This window comes from Ochlerotatus camptorhynchus, unplaced genomic scaffold (genome assembly GCF_037179485.1).
Source record: "Ochlerotatus camptorhynchus isolate MF236.1 unplaced genomic scaffold, CSIRO-AGI_Acam_v1.1 ptg000209l, whole genome shotgun sequence".
In the NCBI taxonomy this organism is placed as follows: domain Eukaryota; kingdom Metazoa; phylum Arthropoda; class Insecta; order Diptera; family Culicidae; genus Ochlerotatus; species Ochlerotatus camptorhynchus.
This window is the reverse complement of record NW_027040699.1, coordinates 312,534-330,477: the sequence shown is the minus strand read 5'-3', so window position 1 is coordinate 330,477 and position 17,944 is coordinate 312,534. Positions and strand designations below refer to the sequence as shown.

Below are 17,944 nucleotides of genomic sequence, written 5' to 3'. Positions count from 1 at the left end.
AATGAGCCTGGAAAAATAAACGCATTATTAAAAAAAAAATGATTAAATTAATGAGAAATCGGTCCCTGATTTGAAAAATCCTTATCATAACCCGTTCTGCAATGAACCATAAAATTAAGCAGGCTTAGCGCTGCCGTGCACTCCGTTATCACCATGGCAACAACGTGATGAATTTACCGCAATTTCTTTGATCACCGCTGTACGTTCGCTCTAGATTTGCCGTATTGAAGTCAGGTCAGGTTCGAAAAATTTAAAACATCCAACTAGATTATCCAAACTTTATTAATCCAACTCCCCGTCAAGCCCGTGGCTTAAATTCCAACCACATACCACCTTCCGCTGCCATGCCGATGAAACTCTTCACCAACTGCAGCGGAATCTTCGACTTCTGGCTCCGTTCCAAGGTGAAGTTCTTCACCAGATGATATACGACCGCCTTGACCTCCATCAGGGCGAACCGCGAGCCAATGCAGTTTCTCGGTCCAACTCCAAACGGAATATAGGTCGCCGGGTTGATCTTACCACGATTCTGCTCGCTGAATCTCTCCGGATCGAACTTGTCCGGGTTCGGGAAGTATTTAGGATCGTGGTGCAGAGCCGTAATCGGGAACCAAATGAGTTGACCCTTGTTAATCGAGATTCTCGTTCCCTGACCGTCGTCGTACACGTAGTCCTTGACGCAGTAGCGATCGGTGAACGGAGCCGGAGGCCATAAGCGTAGCGTCTCCGATACGACCATGTCTAGGTATTGCATCTTCTGAAGAACTTCGTAGGAAAGAGGTTTTCCGTTCAGCGAGTCCTCAACGGCCATAATCTCTTCGTACAGTTTCTGCTGAATGTCTGGATTGACCAGCAGTTCGTAACTCAAAAAAGTCAAGCAAGTTGACATGGTGTCAAAGCCAGCTAGGAAAAACAGGAAGCACTGCGCTACGAGTTCGTTCTCAGACCAAACGTGACTGTGAATAGACTTTCCAACGCTCGACTCCTCAACAGTGGCAAAACCTGCGTCTTTCGCATCCTGTTCGTCCTTCTGGTGCTTCAGAGCGCCCTCCTGAACCTGCATCAAGATGTTGATCATGTCGTTACGCACTATGCCGTGCACCTTCCTTTGCTTCATGTTATCCAAAATCATGCCCTTGAAGTACGCGTTCATCTTGGAACTCGAGATGTCCACCTTCAACCGATTCATCAAACTCGGCGCTACCCGTAGTAAGATGATCTTCACCAGCGTTCTCAAATTCTGAAAATTCAGCATCGCCTTTCCCTTCACAAAGAAATCGTTATCCTGCTCCCGCAGGGAATCCACCTTGATACCGAATGCTACCGAGCCGATTACGTCCGTACTGAACCGTGAAAACAAGTCCTTCATCTCGTATTCCATCGTCCGACCGGCCTTGGCTTCTTCGCGGAAGAATTCCGTCGTAGATTGGGCACAATCCAGCACCAGCTCGAACATGTAACGCATCTTGCTTCCGGTGAAGGCCGGACTCAGCGTGGCCCGCATGTCCCGCCACTTCTGTCCTCGCAGGGCAACCAGTGAGTTCCCGAACAGACTTTCCGTGCCCACATCGTCACGGTCCGCTTGCGTAAACAGTGGCGCATGATCGATAAAGTGATCGAAATCTTTGACTCCGATCTGCTTGATCGCATCCGGATCGCGGATCATCATGGTCGGTTTGACGAAATCGAACAGTCCAATGATCCTGCAAAGAAAGAAGGAGTAATACTGCTATATTGGCGTAGACTACGCCCCGTGGTCAGCTTACTTGGCATTCGGGTGACTGTTGTACATCTTCTGCATATTCTGCATAATGTTTTCCCTTTTCAGCAGTACCGAGGCACCATTGCCGAGTAGGAACGTGGGCTTCACGTACGGTATGCCACGCTCCGCGAAGAATTGATACTTGCGGTTGATGAACTGGTAGAAGAGGAAGAAGATCCCGGCGATGAGTGCCGCCAGCACGAACGGATCGAACATTATGCTTGCTTTGTTTGTCAACGGTGTTCTGACGAATGTCAATGATCTGGGTAAACTGTGGGCTTTAAATTCCCATCGCCTGGAAAGATATGGAACCGGTTATCGGAGGGAAACTCGTAATCTCGTTGTCTACTGTACAGCAGGTCGATGTGCCAAACTGATAAGAACAATCTAGGCGCGGTACGTTGTCTCACACGATGGAAGTACGCCAGGAGATTTGGACAGTGTTAAGTGGAATATGATTCCTAGGTAGAGGGGGCAGCGCATTTTGGGGGATTTAATAGAAAATAAATACACTTTGTTCGTTGAAAATAAGCCAAATTTATTGAAACAATAATCCTGACTAACTGTTAACTTTGGGGTGATTTTTAGCCACTTCTAGGCTAGTTCGTCAGAATTATAAATCAAATCGAATAAATCTCATTAATGTTATATTTTCCATTCCTTCCATTACAGGTAAGCAGTAAAGCAACTATGACTACGATTACGGCTACACCCGACCCTTCCAAGGTATGTTGAACAGCTAAACTAACTCGCCAGCACCTACAAGTTCCTCGGTTTGAACTCCACCCAAGCACCGTTCTCGGTCCGCACATCGACGGCTTTCTTGGTAAGCATTATCGGCACGTCCGTCTTCTCGGTGGGCTCGAAGCTGAAATCCTTCAGCAGATAGTATACCACCAGTTTCACCTCCATCAGTGCCAATCGCGATCCAATGCAGTTCCTAGGGCCCGCTCCGAACGGCAGATAGGACCCCGGAACGATCTTCGATCGATTCTCCTCGCTGAATCGCTCCGGATCAAACCGCTCGGGATTGGGGAAATATTTGGGATCGTTGTGGATCGCCAGGATCGGAATGTTGATTTGTAGGCCATTTTCGATGACGAACTGCAACCCAGCTCCATCGTCGAGCAGGTAGTCTCGGTTGGCGTAACGATCGGTATCCACGGTCGGAGTCCACTTGCGGAGAGTTTCCGAAACCACCATATCCAGGTACTTCATCTTCTGGAGTGTTTCGTAGCTCGGAGCTTTTCCGCCGAGGGATCGTTCCGTGTCCGCCACTTCTTCATACAGCTGATTCTGGATATCCGGATTGAGCGTAAGCTCGTAGGCCAAGAAAGTCAAACAGGACGATACGGTGTCGAATCCAGCCAGGAAAAATAGGAAGCACTGCGACGTCAGTTCGTTCTCCGTCCAAACCCTTGCATGCGTTGACTTTCCAACCTGGGACTCTTTGACCGTTGCAAAGCCTGCATCGTTCAATTCTTGATCGTCTTTGCCATGCTTCAGAGTACCCTTCCGAACATCCATCAGCATTTGAATCATATCGTTGCGCACGATTCCATGGACTTCCCGCTGTTTCATGTTGTCCTTTATGATCTTCTTGAAGAACACGGCCAAATCGGCATCTACGAAGTCCACTTTCAGCTTCCGCATCAGCCAGGGCATAGTAGCAAAAAGTAGAAACTTGATAACAATCGTAAATGACTGGAAGTCCAGCATCTGTTTTCCTTTCACGTAGAATTCATTTGAGGGATCGCGTAGCGAATCGACCTTGATACCGAACGCCACAGTAGCGATCACGTCATTACCGAACCGCGAGAAGACATCCTTCATCTCACACTCCAACCTCTTGCCAGCCTTCGCTTCTGAGCGGAAGTGTTCCACCATAGATTGGCTACATTCGACCACCAGGTCGAACATGACCCGCATCTTACTGCCGGTAAACGCCGGACTCAACGTCGATCGCATGTCTTTCCACTTTTGCCCACGCAGAGCAAACAACGAGTTGGCGAACAGGCCTGTGGCACTGTCGTCGTCTTCCGTGCGATTGCCACTAAACGTCGGTGTATGATCCATGAAGTAGTCAAAGTCCCTGACGGTTATCTGCTTGATCACGTCTGGATCACGGATCATGAATACCGGCTTCGTCAGCTCGTAGAATCCGACCACCCTGAGAAGAAATCAATTATTGCAAACATCATCGGGAACTTTGAACGGCAACTCACTTGGAATTTGGGAAGGCGTAGTACAGTTCGTCGGTTTGCTGCCGGACATCCTTGGTTCGGAAAATGGCCGCACCGCGGTTACCCACCAGGAAGGTTGGCTTCACGCATGGTATCGGCTTCGATAGGAAGTACTGATATTTGTTGGCTACGTAATGATAGATCAGCAGAATCAAAACACCGACGGCCACGGCTGTGAGCAGATCCACTTCCATCGTGATAATGTTGTTGTCACTTGATAAGAGCGCGGAGATAACTACGACGATGCAATTATTGGATTCGTACTTTTATACCGTCTACCGGTGTGACAGATAAGAAGAAGATAAGGCGGCAACAATGATGAAATTTTAAGAATGACATGTGTAAGCATTTTTATTCCATTGATTTAGGATACAGAATGCTGGGATTTGGGTCTTCACCGTCGAAGCTAAGCTGAACACGAAACGGTTTCCAAATGTTTACGGATTAAATTTCGGGTGTAAGGTCCTATCGCAAATGAAAGCTGACACAGTGCGATTAGATCACTGAAACGATCGCTTGATAAAAGTTTGACAAACGTTTCGGGACGTGATAAAATTGACTTTACAAGATATTTAAAAATTGCTCCTTTATTCAAACTCTAGTGATGTCTCGCTTTCAGCTGAATCCAACAGCCCTTTTCCGGTTGCAAGGTAAACGAGGCCCGTGCAAGCTGTATCGGTATCTGGGTCTTCTCCGTCGGTACCAGGCTAAAGTCCTTCAACAAGTTGTAGACAATGCATTTGACCTCCATCAGGGCCAGCCTCGATCCGATACAGTTCCGTGGACCTATCCCGAACGGTAGATAGGCTCCCGTATTGATCTGCGATCGCTTTGCTTCGCCAAAACGCTCCGGATCATACTTTTCCGGACTCGGAAAGTACTTGGGATCGCGATGAATGCCATAGGTAGGGATCAAAATTACTTGACCTTTCTCGATGACGAAGCGCGTTCCACAATCATCGTCGTAGAGGTAGTCCTTGTTACATAATCGATCGGAAACGACTGCGGGAGGCCACTTTCGCAGCGCTTCCGATACGACCATATCCATGTACTCCATCTGCTGCAGCGTTTCGTAGGTCAAGGGTTTCCCATTCAGGGATTTCTCCGTCCCCAGCACTTCCTCGTGAAGACGCTCCTGAATATCCGGATTGATCATTAGCTCGTATGTTAAGAACGTCAAACAGGTCGATACGGTGTCGAACCCGGCCAAGAAGAATAGGAAGCATTGTGCGATCAGCTCATTCTCCGTCCACACCCTGGAGTTCGTTGATTTACCCACTTGTGATTCCTCTACCGTCGCAAAACCAGCATCCTTCGTATCTTTCTCATCCTTCTGATGCTTCAGAGTTCCCTTTCGGACATCCATCAGCATCTGAATCATGTCGTTCCGAATGATACCATGATCCTGCCGCTGCTTCATGTTATCCACAATCACCCGCTTGAAGTACTCCGCTGATTGTGCGTTTACAAAGTCTGCCTTCAACAACCGCATCACCCTGGGCATGAATCGAAAACATAGGAACTTCACGAGCGTAATCAGCGACTGAAAGTTCATCATCTTCTTTCCTTTTACGTAGAACTCATTGTCAGGATCACGAAGCGAGTCGACCTTAATCCCAAACGCCACCGTCGCAATCACATCGCTCCCGAATCTCCCGAAAGTGTCCTTCATTTCGTACTCCAGCTTTTTCCCGGTCATCGCTTCCGCTTTGAAGAATTCAACCATCGACCTTCCGCATTCGGCTACCAGTTCGAACATGTGTCGCACCTTGCTCCCGGTAAAAGCCGGACTCAGCGTCGCCCGCATGTCCCGCCACTTCTGACCTTTGAGAGCAAACAGTGAGTTGCCGAACAAAGTGACTCCATCGTTCGAGTCTTCTTTGGTGTCCTTACCCAAATCCGCTTGCGAATGATCTGAGAAGTAATCGAAATCCTTGACAGCCAACTTTTTGATCATGTCTGGATCTCGTAGTAGGTACAATGGTGTCGTAAAGTCGTAGAAACCGGGGGAATTGACGGCAGCTGACGGTTAGGCCATCTATTTAATACGTACGGAAACTCACTTGGCATACGGGTAGGCATCATACAGGGCCAGGAAGTGCGATGCCTCGTCCGTCTTGCGGAATAGGGTTGGCCCATTGCAACCCAGCAGGAAGGTCGGCTTGATGCATGGTATCGGCTTCGGAAGGAAGTACTCATACTTTTTCATTACGTAGTGATACAGCAAGAGGACTACGGCAACGACGGCCGCAGCCGAAAACAGGTCCACTTGTTACATTTTCAGTGGAGAGCTTGCGGTAGACTGAATCGATGTCTGTTCCCAGCCCGTAAATGAAAATAAGCTGACTCAGATTAGATAACGGCAGTTGTAAATTATAGGGGTTGAAGAAAGTGATAAAATTATGATAACGAGATGTTCAGACAAAGATAAAGGTATGTATTCAAATAAAACAATGCTTAATGCTTCCTAGGTTTAAAATTAAGCCAAACTCCATTCTCCGCCTGCAGCGCGAAGAAGTTCTTGGACATCTTCAACGGAATCTCGGTTTTCTCCGACGGTTCGAAGCTGAAGTCCTTCAGCAGGTTGTAGATGATCGCTTTCACCTCCATCAGTGCCAATCGTGATCCGATACAGTTCCGTGGACCCACTCCGAACGGCAAGTAAGCTCCAGTGTTGATCTTCGAGCGATTCTCCTCATTGAATCGCTCCGGGTCGAACTTATCCGGGTTCTCGTAGTACTTTGGATCGTTGTGAAGGGCGATCGTTGGGATCCAGACCGTTTGACCCTTTTCGATTACAAAGCGCGTCCCATTTCCGTCGTCATACTGGTAGTTCTTGACGCAGAAGCGATCGGAAACTACAGCCGGAGGCCACTTGCGTAGAGCTTCCGATACGACCATATCCATGTATTGCATCTTCTGCAGCACTTCATAGGTCAACGGCTTTCCATCAAGTGACTGCTTCGTTGCCTCCACCTCCTCGTGCAGACGATTCTGAATATCAGGATTGAGCGCTAACTCGTACATCAGGAAAGTCATGCAGGTCGACACTGTGTCAAATCCGGCTAGGAAAAACAAGAAACACTGTGAAATCAGTTCGTTCTCCGTCCAAACCCTGGAAATCGTTGATTTTCCCACATTGGACTCTTCTACCGTTGCAAAACCAGCATCTTTCGTGTCCAGTTCGTCTTTCTGATGGTTCAAAGAACCCTTACGGACCTCCATCAGCATCTGAATCATATCGTTTCGCATGATTTTATGCGTTTCCCGCTGTTTCATATTATCCACGATCATCTGCTTGAAGTACTCCGTCAAAGTAGAATCCACAAAGTCCACCCCAAGCTTCTGCATCAACGAAGGCGCAGCACGTAACATCAGGAACTTCACCAGTGTCATTAATGACTGGAAGTTGAGCATGGCCTTTCCCTTCATATAAAACTCATTCTCCCGATCGCGCAGCGAATCGACCTTAATACCGAATGCCACCGTAGCAATCACATCGTTCCCGAACCTCGAAAACGTATCCTTCATCTCGTACTCCAGGTTCTTCCCGGCCTTAGCTTCCGATTTGAAAAACGCCGCCATCGACTGGGCACAGTCCGCCACCAGTTCGAACATGTGCCGCATCTTGCTTCCGGTAAATGCCGGACTCAGCGTTGACCTCATGTCTCGCCATTTTTGTCCACGAAGTGCAAACAGCGAGTTACCGAACAGACTGTCTCCACCCACCTCGCCTTCCTCTTTACCGTTAGTCATCGACGGCGTATGATCGGTGAAGAAGTCAAAGTCCTTCACCGCAATCTGCTTGATCACTTCCGGATCGCGGAGCATATAGATCGGCTTCATCAGATCGTAGAATCCGGTCACCCTGCGAAGGAACAATTCAGCATTCATTACACATCCAGACACACACACACACACTCACCAAAACAAACTCACTTAAAGTCCGGAAACGTATTGTACAGAATTTTCACGTGGGACGACACATCGCGCCGGCGGAACATCATCGGACCGGTATTTCCGAGCAAAAATGTCGGCTTCATGGCCGGTATCGGCTTCGGCAGGAAGTACTCATACTTCTTCGCCGCGTAGTGATACAGCAATAGGATTATGGCACCGAGGGCGGCTGCCAAGTACAGATCCACTTCTACCATCTTGTCCAAGCGCACGTTCAAAACCGACTGGCACGGAAATTGCTCGTTCTAAATCTATTTATCAAACAAACGGAACTCAATCAGTAGGCTCTGCGAAGATTAGATTGTGCTATCATGGTAGGCCGTGCCCGCACGGCGACGTAGATTTACTTATATGGTCAAAACAAACACCGTTGGGAAAGGTTTGGAATGAAACAATATCTCCCTGATAAAGTTAAGAACGATGCCCTCAAAATGAATCAGACTTCTAATCGAGAGTAGCTATAATTTTGAAAACTTACCGATTTCACTGCCACCTCCAGCAAGTTCAGCGAATGACTGACGAGACATTATCTAAATAACTAGTTTGAACTACCCTGCCGCACCACCAACACCAGCATCGTTGATTAATGAGCAAACAAGTGAACTCGCAACTCGCGATTCATATTTATTTTCTGTCAAGTCAAGGTCAAAATCTCTCTGCGGCGGGCGGCGGGCGGCGATCTGTGGCGGTGTGTGATCTCCCATCCAGAATTATATAGCTCTGGAAATGTGCACTGTAATGATGGACGCTTGCCGATTCACATCGGTTTGGGTGAGGGTAAATTTGAGGTGTGGTTTTTTTTTTCGTCGGACTAGGGAACAACACACAGATACCTACTCCGTGATGTGCGGAATCGAAGCAGGCTGTGGATGTGATGGAATGTGTGCTTGGTTGCCATCGTTGCCGTTCTGCAATTTGCTCGGTGCTTATTTGATGCATGTCCATATTATACATTAATCTCTGGAAAAGCTACATCACGTTTATTGACAAATCAAAGTTGGCTCACGTGGATTATAGAAGAACTATTAAAGTGATGTTGATGTAAAATTCTTAATGCTTTTATTTTGCAGATGGAGCATTTGTTCAAAATCTGGTTGAAGCAGCACAGTGGTAGTAAATCTAAAATCTATGTATACAACTTTTCTATATTACATGTCTATTAAGTAGCCCTTAAGATTTCTACTAACGTAGCATTAACCAGAATTTATTTAAATAATTTGTTCGCAAAATAAATGCATTTTAATATTGCACTCGTATACCTCACCGGGCAAAATTTTAAAACTATCATCACTTTCATAGTTCTTCTATTCTCCACGGAGGCCAACTTTGATTTGCCATTTATTTTTATTTTTTATTTTTTGACTATTAATTTATTTGATAAGGCTCAACCGAATTAACTTTACAGAGCCGAGGATTCTTGTTCACTATACAATACATCTTAAAACTATATTCAAAAGGCACAAAACAATAAACAGTTTATCTTCCGCTATCCAATAAGCCTCCTCCACCAGAATGGTTTCATTGTATGGCAGATTCACCAATGGGGGTCGGAGCGCTTCCATTGTAGCAATGGACGCAAAACGTGGTCATCACGAAACGGTTGCTTTCCAAAGTCGACGACGCATCGACTGAAAGAACTGCTGATGAATAACAATGAGGAGGACCACACAGTGGTTGCTGCCGAGTAAACAGACGATCGCGGGACACAGAGTGGTCTGCTTCTATCGACAGCCGATGCAGAAAACATTTTTCTATGCTGTTGTGAGATGCATGTACGATTATTAGATGCAAAGAAGATTTCCTGTGAAAAGGTGGACATCGATGCGAGTAGATGGATTAAGGTGCAAGCGTGAGATTTTTCGACCATCTAAAATTGAGATTTAGAAGTGTTGCACCTCAAGTGTAAATTTCAGTTCCATGAGTATTAGAGATGAACTAGCCTAAGGCTAAAAATCTCTTTAATAAAGAATTAAAAAAAAAAAAGTTCCATGAGTAAGCTTCTTGCTATACAGTAACCCCACCGTATATGCGGCGGGTGATACCGTCAACCCATCGCTGTTTCTCGGCATTCCTTCAAGGTGTTTCGTGACAACCATAAACTAGTTGGTTGAAGGACAGCCGAAAAACAGCGGTGGGCTGACGGTACCACCCGCCGCATATACGGTGGGGTTACTGTATAGCAAGAAGCTTACTCATGGAACATGGAACTGGAACTGTTTTGTCGTAATGGTTGTGTAATGCTGAGCTATTAGGGTGTTCAACACGGATGAAGCTGACGAGCTGAATGTTGTTTGGAATGAAGATGACGCGCTGAATCCGATCAGCGGTTGAGGGCAGCCTTGATAGCTAGCTGCTTGCGGGGAACCTTTCGTTGTATACTGGAGAACACAACCGCTCACCGCACGCGGTGATTGAATTAACAGCGTTCGGAGAGACCGGATGGAATTCAATTTTGAAATCTGTGTTAGGAAAAGTGCTTTTTGCAGGCAATCGGTGATCATTTCAATTATCATAGCAACCGTTGCACATTCATGCAATTTCAATAGTGACATTTTGAAAAATGATAAATCTTTAATTTTAACAGATTCGTAGAAAAATTTCTTATCGATTTGTGTATTAAGAATTAAAATCCATCTTCTCTGGATCTAAATCAGACCACATTCATGTCGCGAACGACTTTGGTTTTTGAAGTTGCACCCCCAATGTTGCCTTAAAGATACATGGTATGTTAGATTTAAACATATAGGAACTGACATCCGATTGATGACCTTGACAAATGTCCAAAAAATCCTCTTTAACAAATTTTTGGTGGTCCGGAAAAGGACCGTTGTAATGCTGAGCTATTAGCGTGTTCAACATGGACGAGGCTGGCGAACTGTATGTTGTTTTGAACGAGAATGACGCATTTGGCAAAGATGGCACACATCGACTCACGAAGATGGATCCCGATCAGTAGTGGTGAGGCTACTTCCTCCTTCTTCGGTGAATGAACGCTTATGTGGGCTGCAGCTCGCTGCTTGCGGGCAGCCTTTCGTTGTGTACAATGTTCAACGCTACGCGCCGAAAGCACTGCTGCAGCTGACGACCGATCGGACACCAACCACACACGGTGATTGAATAAGCACCGTTCAGGGAGACAGGATTGAATTCGATTTTGAAATCTGTGTTAGGGAATACGCTGTTTGCAGGCAATCGATGATAATTTTGATCACTATTGCAACAGTTGTGTTGTGTTGTTTTTCGTAATGCGGCCAATTTTGGTTTTTTGCCTTATGTTGTATGTTGCCGAATGACGTAATCCTGCGTCAAAACTTCTTCTGGTACAGTCCTTAAAATCCCCCAAAATGTGTTTCTGGTCCAAAGTGTCTTCCGACTGTTTCCAATAGTTCATCCAGGCTTCAGGGCTGGTAGCGAGTCACTTTTTAGTGACTTGGTCACTTTTTTCATGCAACTCACTAAAAAGTTCCCTTTTTAAGGCCAAGTCACTAAAGTCACGTTTTCTTGTAATCAGTCACTATTTTAAACTTTTTGAAACGTGAATTTATTTCAAGATTGACCATTCTTCTTGCAATGTGTAGGATAGTCCTATATTTTGTCGAAGACATCATATCAAGAAGATCTTCTTGATATGTTGTCTTCGATTTTGTTCTAATTTTTGAACAATTCGAAGTTGACGGCCTTGTATAGAGATTTTTGACGTTTAATCTTATTTCTCTATCTACAGGGTGTCCACTCACTGGGCTAAATAAAGTTCCCTGAGTTATTCCAGGTTTTTCCACAACTTTGGAATTTCCAGGTTTATAATAAAAAAGCCATTTATGAAATGCGTTAAAAGTATGATTTTTTTTTTTGTAAAACAACAACAACAATAATTAACGCAACCGATTTGAAGACATGGCAATCAGTTTTAAAGAAACAGCTTTACTTCATTTTAGTAACTCTAAGATCACAACATTTTTAATGGATTGAAGTTTCGCACTTGCAGAATTGTGGAAATTTTTAAGAAGTTCTATATATCTCAGAAAAACTCGATCTAGAAATCTTTGGGGAATTCCAGAGACCTTAAGCGGAAGTCTCCGAAATTTAAGTCCAGACTATTGGTTTGGTTTAAAAATCTAAAAGCGTGAGTTTAGACAGATTCAGGAGAATTCCATGATGTGCTGAAATAAAATCGAGAACCCTTAAGATGTTGCGAGAGATGCAGTACAGAGACCTTCAGAAAATGTATGAAAAGTTCAGAAATATTTCAGGAACTTCACATAAATCTAGAGAATTCCAGGAAAGTTTAAAGGTATTCATGAGAGTTCCATTTATTTTTAAAGCAGAACCGAGATCTTCATTAGAATTGATAGCTTCAGCGAAGATCCGAGAACATCAAGACATCAACGAAGTTCCATTAATTAAAAAAATGCGAGAACTTTTAGCAAGCACCGATATTTTCAAAAAATTCCAGGGAACTTCTGAGGAATTCAGATATTTTTCGATTGTTTCATTATATTCAGTGAAGTTCCGAGTACTTCGAGAACGATCAGACAACATCACAAAAATCCTATTAACTTAAGGAAATTTGCAGCGACTAACAAGATGTTCCTTGAAATTATGGGATATTCCTAGAATTCTATGATTGGTCTGAAAACTTTAGAAGATTCAGGGGATTATAAATATATATATATCAGAAAATTTACCGGAACATTTGATCAATTTAGAGAAATTAAGGTAACCATAGAAAACTTCAGGGCTGGACTTTCCAAGGAAAATTAGTGATTTAAGTAAAATTCTAGAAGGCAATTCAGTCAATTCCAGTAAAATTGTGGGTTCTTTAAAAAAAATACTACGATATTCAGGGCAGTCTAGAGAATTTAAGGAAATTGAGAAATATTTTGGGAAGTTTTAAAAAACGTCAGGAAACTATAGACTTTGAAGAAGCTATAAATTAGTTTCAAAAATAGACAAATCTTGAGCTATATTAATTATTTCGTTGCGGGAGCTTAAAGAAGTTCCTGAAATTTCAGAATAACTTCGAAAACTTCACAGAAGTTTAGTAAAGCTCCAAAAACAAGGGGAATTTCAGGGGAGTTCAGTTCTATTAGTTTCACTAAATTAGCGGAAAATTTCAAGAAGTTCCAAGATTTTCTGAGAACTTTTAGAGATGTTAAGAAAATTATTGAGGTTTCCAAATAAGTCCAGAAGTTCACGGGAGCATATTTTTTTTTAGAATTAAGCTCAATTAAATTCAGGGTAGTACAACAAGCTTCATGAGAACTGCAAACACTTTAGAGAACTTTCGAGAACTTCAAGAAAGATATTTATCCAAGATGGCGGCTTTCAATATCTGAAAAAGTGGGAAATACTGTCAAATACCTCGTCAAATACCCATCAACACGGGGTTTTTTAGTGTCGGGGTAACGTCTGGAAGCCGGAAATCGATGTCCGACGCCATTTTGAAATCCAAGACGGTGGCTTCCGAGTTTCAAATACCCTACAATATGGGTATTTTCGGAACGGGATGACACGTAGATGCCGAAAATCGATGTTCGACGCCATCTTGGTATTTAAGATTCTAAGGTTTCAGAAAAAGTGAGAAATATTGTCAAATACCCATCAATAAGGGTATTTTCGAAAAGACGTCACTGTCTAGAGGACACAAACCGATATCTGATGCCATTTTAAAATCAAAGATGGTGGCTTCAATACAGAAAAAGTGTGAAAGGATTTCAAGTACTTATCAATGAAGATCTTTTGGAAATCGGTTTGACATCTAGAGGCCGGAAAGCTATGTCCGACGCCATCTTCAAATTAACTCTCATAAAGTGAAATTGTCAGGTTTTATGTAAGATACACAAACTATACAAACTCTTCTGGCTACTGACAAATACAAAATATCATCATAATCATAATATCTCAAGGGGTGGTCACTCTACACACGTATTTTCCGCCAACGTTTTTCTCAGTGTGCCTCACGTGTGCCGGCAGTGCCGTGAGTGTCATTTTGTTTGTGTAATGGTATGTTTGGTAACCCGGTGAATTTGACAGTTCACATGTTTTGTTTTGAAGAAACAAAACAACAAGCAGTGGAATCCGTGACTCTCGGTTCGTTGCTCCCAAATTCTATCGGAAAAGGAATACACTGAACCTAATAAGCAACGGCTTCAGCCATCGAATCGAAGCTGATAACGTTCTCCGGGGAGGCACTTCCAATTTCCGAAAGGTACAATAACTTCTACTGGATTGGAGTATGATGAGGACTTGGATTAACCACAGGTGACGGTGGTAAGTAGACGACCTTACGACCTTCTGTGCGGATCGGATTCCATAATCCATTCGTTCCTCATAGAGTTCGAAAGGCTACGTTCGGATCAGATCTACGAGGATGATTGCAAACATCGCGATGTTGAAATGCTTACCGAACTGCTCCAATCGTTGGGCACTATGGAAAACACCGGTCACTTTACACTTCGCTGGGACTTCTTCTCCGCCAAGCCTAAATATTATATTTCAAGCCACAAGGGTCGTGCCTAATTTTATACAGCCCAGGGCTGAACCGTCTCCGGTAAGGTCGTTTCTAAGGGCTAAACCTATCCTTCAACCAACTCACCGATGTTAACTTTCAGGAGCTCACCCTTAAGCCCAACAACTGACCAATCGACATTTTACAATTCCACACACCTCCTTCGGCTGTGATTTTAGCTCCGTGACGAATCTCCCCGCCACAAATCAATCTACCAACATCTTCAACCTTCCTTTCACTTCCTCCTTCAGGGTTTCGCTCTCCCTACTAACCAACTCACTAATCACATTCTGCATCGGCATTATGACCAGTAGCAGTCCCTTCATGGTCATCTTTCCAATCAGCTTCCGGAACGATGCCACCCCCTTCCCAACTTCGATCAAACTGTTCTGAAACACCAAATAGAACCGTGAGGAAATTCACGGTTGTAGTGATTATCGCTGATTATCATCTTAAAACATCTACAGAGCAGGCACAGATATAGTACAGTGTTGCCAGTAGCTTTAAATATCATGACAATTTCTAACCATGGGTACCAATGAAAGTGCCCAGGTGTGCCCGTGTGTATTTTTGGCACACTGTGCGGAGTGACCAACCTCTTGTAATATGATTCCATTATTCTATAAAACAATTTCAATGCTCAAAAATATCATTATTTGGCTTCTATGAAGATCGAACACATCGATCGGAAAGATCGATTTTTACGATTTTTTAATAAACAAAGATTCGATCCTAAAAATCTGCAATCGAGATCCAAGATCGCGCAATCCTAACGGCAACGCAGCAAGCCATGCGCATTGAATTGATTGGAATTTCGAGACAACGCCTGCTATCTAATGTGATGAATGCGTGGAATGATAAATATTTGCACAAAAACGACGGATAGACGGCAGAGGGTAAAGATAATATTTGTTATTCTCACACAAATGTAATGTTATCAGGTTTCATGAATACATTCAAGTACAACTACACACTTAGAAATAAGTAATTCCACACGGCATTAAGTGCTCAGAGACTGAAAAGTTCTTTGATTGGCGTTTGATTAAGCTGAACTTCGCATCTGCTCTGAATCAATTGCATAACAAAATTGACGCTCGTATGTGTCAGTCTCTGAGCATCTGTAGTGCCTAAAACTCAAACTAATGAGTGTGCCCGAATTGAGTTACATGAAGCTAGTGTGTTATAGACTAGCTCTACTTTCGTGACGTCAGCTCCAACCAAACGCCTTTCTCTGGTTGCAGCGTGAACGCACTCTTGGACAGTTGCAGAGGAATCTGCGTCCGATCCGAAGGCTCCAGGCGGAAGTCTTGCAACAGATAGTACATGGCCATCTTGATCTCCATCAGTGCCAACCTCGGTCCGATGCAGTTGCGTGGTCCCGCTCCGAACGGTAGATACGTTCCCGGAGTAATCCGGGACCTATTCTCTTCACTGAACCGCTCCGGGTCGAACCGTTCCGGACACGGGTAGTATTTCGGATCGTGATGAATCGCCAGGATCGGGATCCAAAGGGTGTTACCTTTCTCGATGACAAATTTGATCCCTGCTTCGTCGTCAAACACGTAGTCCTCATTGCTGTGGCGATCTGTTAGGGTTGCCGTTGGCCACTTGCGCAGAGTTTCCGATACGACCATATCCATGAACTTCATCTTCTGAAGAGCATCGTACGTCAACGGTTTACCACCAAGTGACGCTTCGGTTTGTTCGATTTCTTCGTAAAGGCGCTTTTGAATTTCCTGATCCACCGTAAGTTCGTACGATAGGAAGGTCAAAATACTGGATATGTTGTCAAATGCGGCAAAGAAGAACAGGAAACACTGCGCGACCAGTTCGTTCTCCGTCCAAATCCTGGAGTGCGTAGACTTTCCAACGTTGGATTCTTCGACCGTCGCAAAACCATCTGCTTCCTTTGCTTCTTGTTCGTCCTTCTCGTGCTTCAGTGCACCCGTCTGAGCCCCCATCAGCATGTTCACCATATCGTTGCGAACGATCCCTCGAGCTCTGCGTTGTTCCATATTGTCCAGTATCGTCTTCTTGAAGTATTCCGCAAGGTCAGCATCGACCAGATCAACTCTCACTACCTTCTGCAAAAAGGGCAGCAATCTTATCGCGAAAGACAACACAATGGCTTTGAATGTGTGCACGTTCTGTGTTTGCTTGCCCTTAATGTAGAATTCGTTTTCCGGATCGCGGAACGAGTCCACCTCGATCCCGAAAGCAACCGTAGCGATCGCATTGCTTACGAACCGCGAAAAAGTGTCCTTCATTTCGAGCTCCAGCTTCCGGCGACCGGAGCTTGCTTCCAAATGGAAAAAGTCCATCATGCTGATCGCACGATCGGACACCAGCTCGAACATCTGTCTGATGCGACTACCGGTGAAGGCTGGACTTAGCGTCGATCGCATGTCGCGCCACTTTTGTCCACGAAGTGAAAACAAAGAATTGAAGAATAGACTATCTTCGGTGGTTGATTCGCCGTATGCAGAGGGCAACACCGGGGATCGATCGGTGAAGTGATCAAAATCTTTTATGGTGATCTTCTTGATCATCTCCGGATCGCGAACCATGTACGTGGGCTCCATGACAGTGTAGTATCCGATTATCCTAGCAAGATGGGAAAAGGTCTGGTGATCATGTTTTACTCTAATCGTACCCTAGGGTGTACTCACTTGGCATCTGGGAAGCTGTTGTAGAGCACTTTCGAGCCAAACACCAACTTAACTTTTTTGAAGAACACTTGATCGTAAATGCCCAGCAGAAACGTGGGCTTGATGCACGGAATTGGCTTGGTCAGAAAGTACTGGTACTTCTTGGCCACGTAATGGTACAACAGTAGGACGATGACTCCTACGGCAACCGCTGCGAATAGATTCACCATTTCGTCCAAGTTGGCATTTGCCAGTCGATTTACTTTGTAATCTTAGTAGGCCGCAAGTGAACCCCACTTTAAACGATTCCGAATGGATGCAGTTAGAAATTTTGTTTGCGAAGCAAACTGAAGAACCGGATGCAACCGATGCTAAGGTAAACGCTCCTATAGTTGTGGTACGTTTGAAGCGTTATGTTCCTACAGTATGGATACTCCATACACAACTACAGGAACCTAGCGCTTCTAACGTATCGCAACAGTAGGAGCGTTCACCCTAGCGGTATTAGAGAATAGTATAAATAAACTTGAAACTCGCATCGCGTCACGTCGTCTGAAAACGGCGTTCGTGTGAAAGCTGACTCACGCAGTGCACCTTCTACGCCGTTCATAATACGATACGATGAGTATGTATGGTGGCGCATGCAACGTTGCCACTTGTTTTTTTTTTTTTAATCTGTATTTTCACTGTTATTTTTTTTTTAATCTGTCTCTAACTGAGAAAAATCTGAATCTGCATAATTTCTATAGAATGGTCTAAGTTCTACAAATTTGGATTTATTTAAAGTTCAGTACGAGTTTGTTCAATGTCGGAATCTTGACAAATT

General features: G+C 44.4%; 5 protein-coding genes and 1 pseudogene across 7 annotated transcripts in view; 2 read left to right on the top strand and 4 right to left on the bottom strand.

The window, feature by feature from the left end:
• Positions 1-17,944, top strand: part of bdg (bedraggled) — a 226,760-nt gene that overhangs the window by 152,796 nt on the left and 56,020 nt on the right. The gene's annotated exons all lie outside the window — the stretch shown is intronic.
• LOC135703178 (G1/S-specific cyclin-D2-like) overlaps positions 1-17,944 on the top strand; it is a 306,040-nt gene that overhangs the window by 244,664 nt on the left and 43,432 nt on the right. The gene's annotated exons all lie outside the window — the stretch shown is intronic.
• LOC135703162 (probable cytochrome P450 9f2) lies at positions 294-17,535 on the bottom strand. Of its 3 annotated transcripts, none has more exons than XM_065224270.1 (2): positions 17,140-17,374; positions 294-1,703 (listed from the first exon to the last, which is right to left on the bottom strand). In XM_065224270.1, the coding sequence occupies exons 1-2, from the start codon at positions 17,346-17,348 to the stop codon at positions 299-301; spliced, it is 1,614 nt and encodes a 537-aa protein (XP_065080342.1). In that variant the 5' UTR covers positions 17,349-17,374; the 3' UTR covers positions 294-298. The 3 variants fall into 3 exon arrangements, with proteins under 3 accessions (XP_065080342.1, XP_065080341.1, XP_065080340.1); XM_065224269.1 differs by lacking the exon at positions 17,140-17,374 and adding an exon at positions 1,767-2,050; XM_065224268.1 differs by lacking the exon at positions 294-1,703 and adding an exon at positions 15,392-17,074 and having other exon boundaries at positions 17,140-17,535.
• Positions 2,360-4,285, bottom strand: LOC135703161 (probable cytochrome P450 9f2). The gene is made up of 2 exons (XM_065224267.1): positions 3,988-4,285; positions 2,360-3,932 (listed from the first exon to the last, which is right to left on the bottom strand). Exons 1-2 carry the CDS (start codon positions 4,197-4,199, stop codon positions 2,522-2,524), a joined length of 1,623 nt encoding a protein of 540 aa, XP_065080339.1. The 5' UTR covers positions 4,200-4,285; the 3' UTR covers positions 2,360-2,521.
• Positions 4,408-6,283, bottom strand: LOC135703159 (probable cytochrome P450 9f2; annotated as a pseudogene).
• Positions 6,439-8,213, bottom strand: LOC135703160 (probable cytochrome P450 9f2). The gene is made up of 2 exons (XM_065224265.1): positions 7,945-8,213; positions 6,439-7,873 (listed from the first exon to the last, which is right to left on the bottom strand). Exons 1-2 carry the CDS (start codon positions 8,157-8,159, stop codon positions 6,463-6,465), a joined length of 1,626 nt encoding a protein of 541 aa, XP_065080337.1. The 5' UTR covers positions 8,160-8,213; the 3' UTR covers positions 6,439-6,462.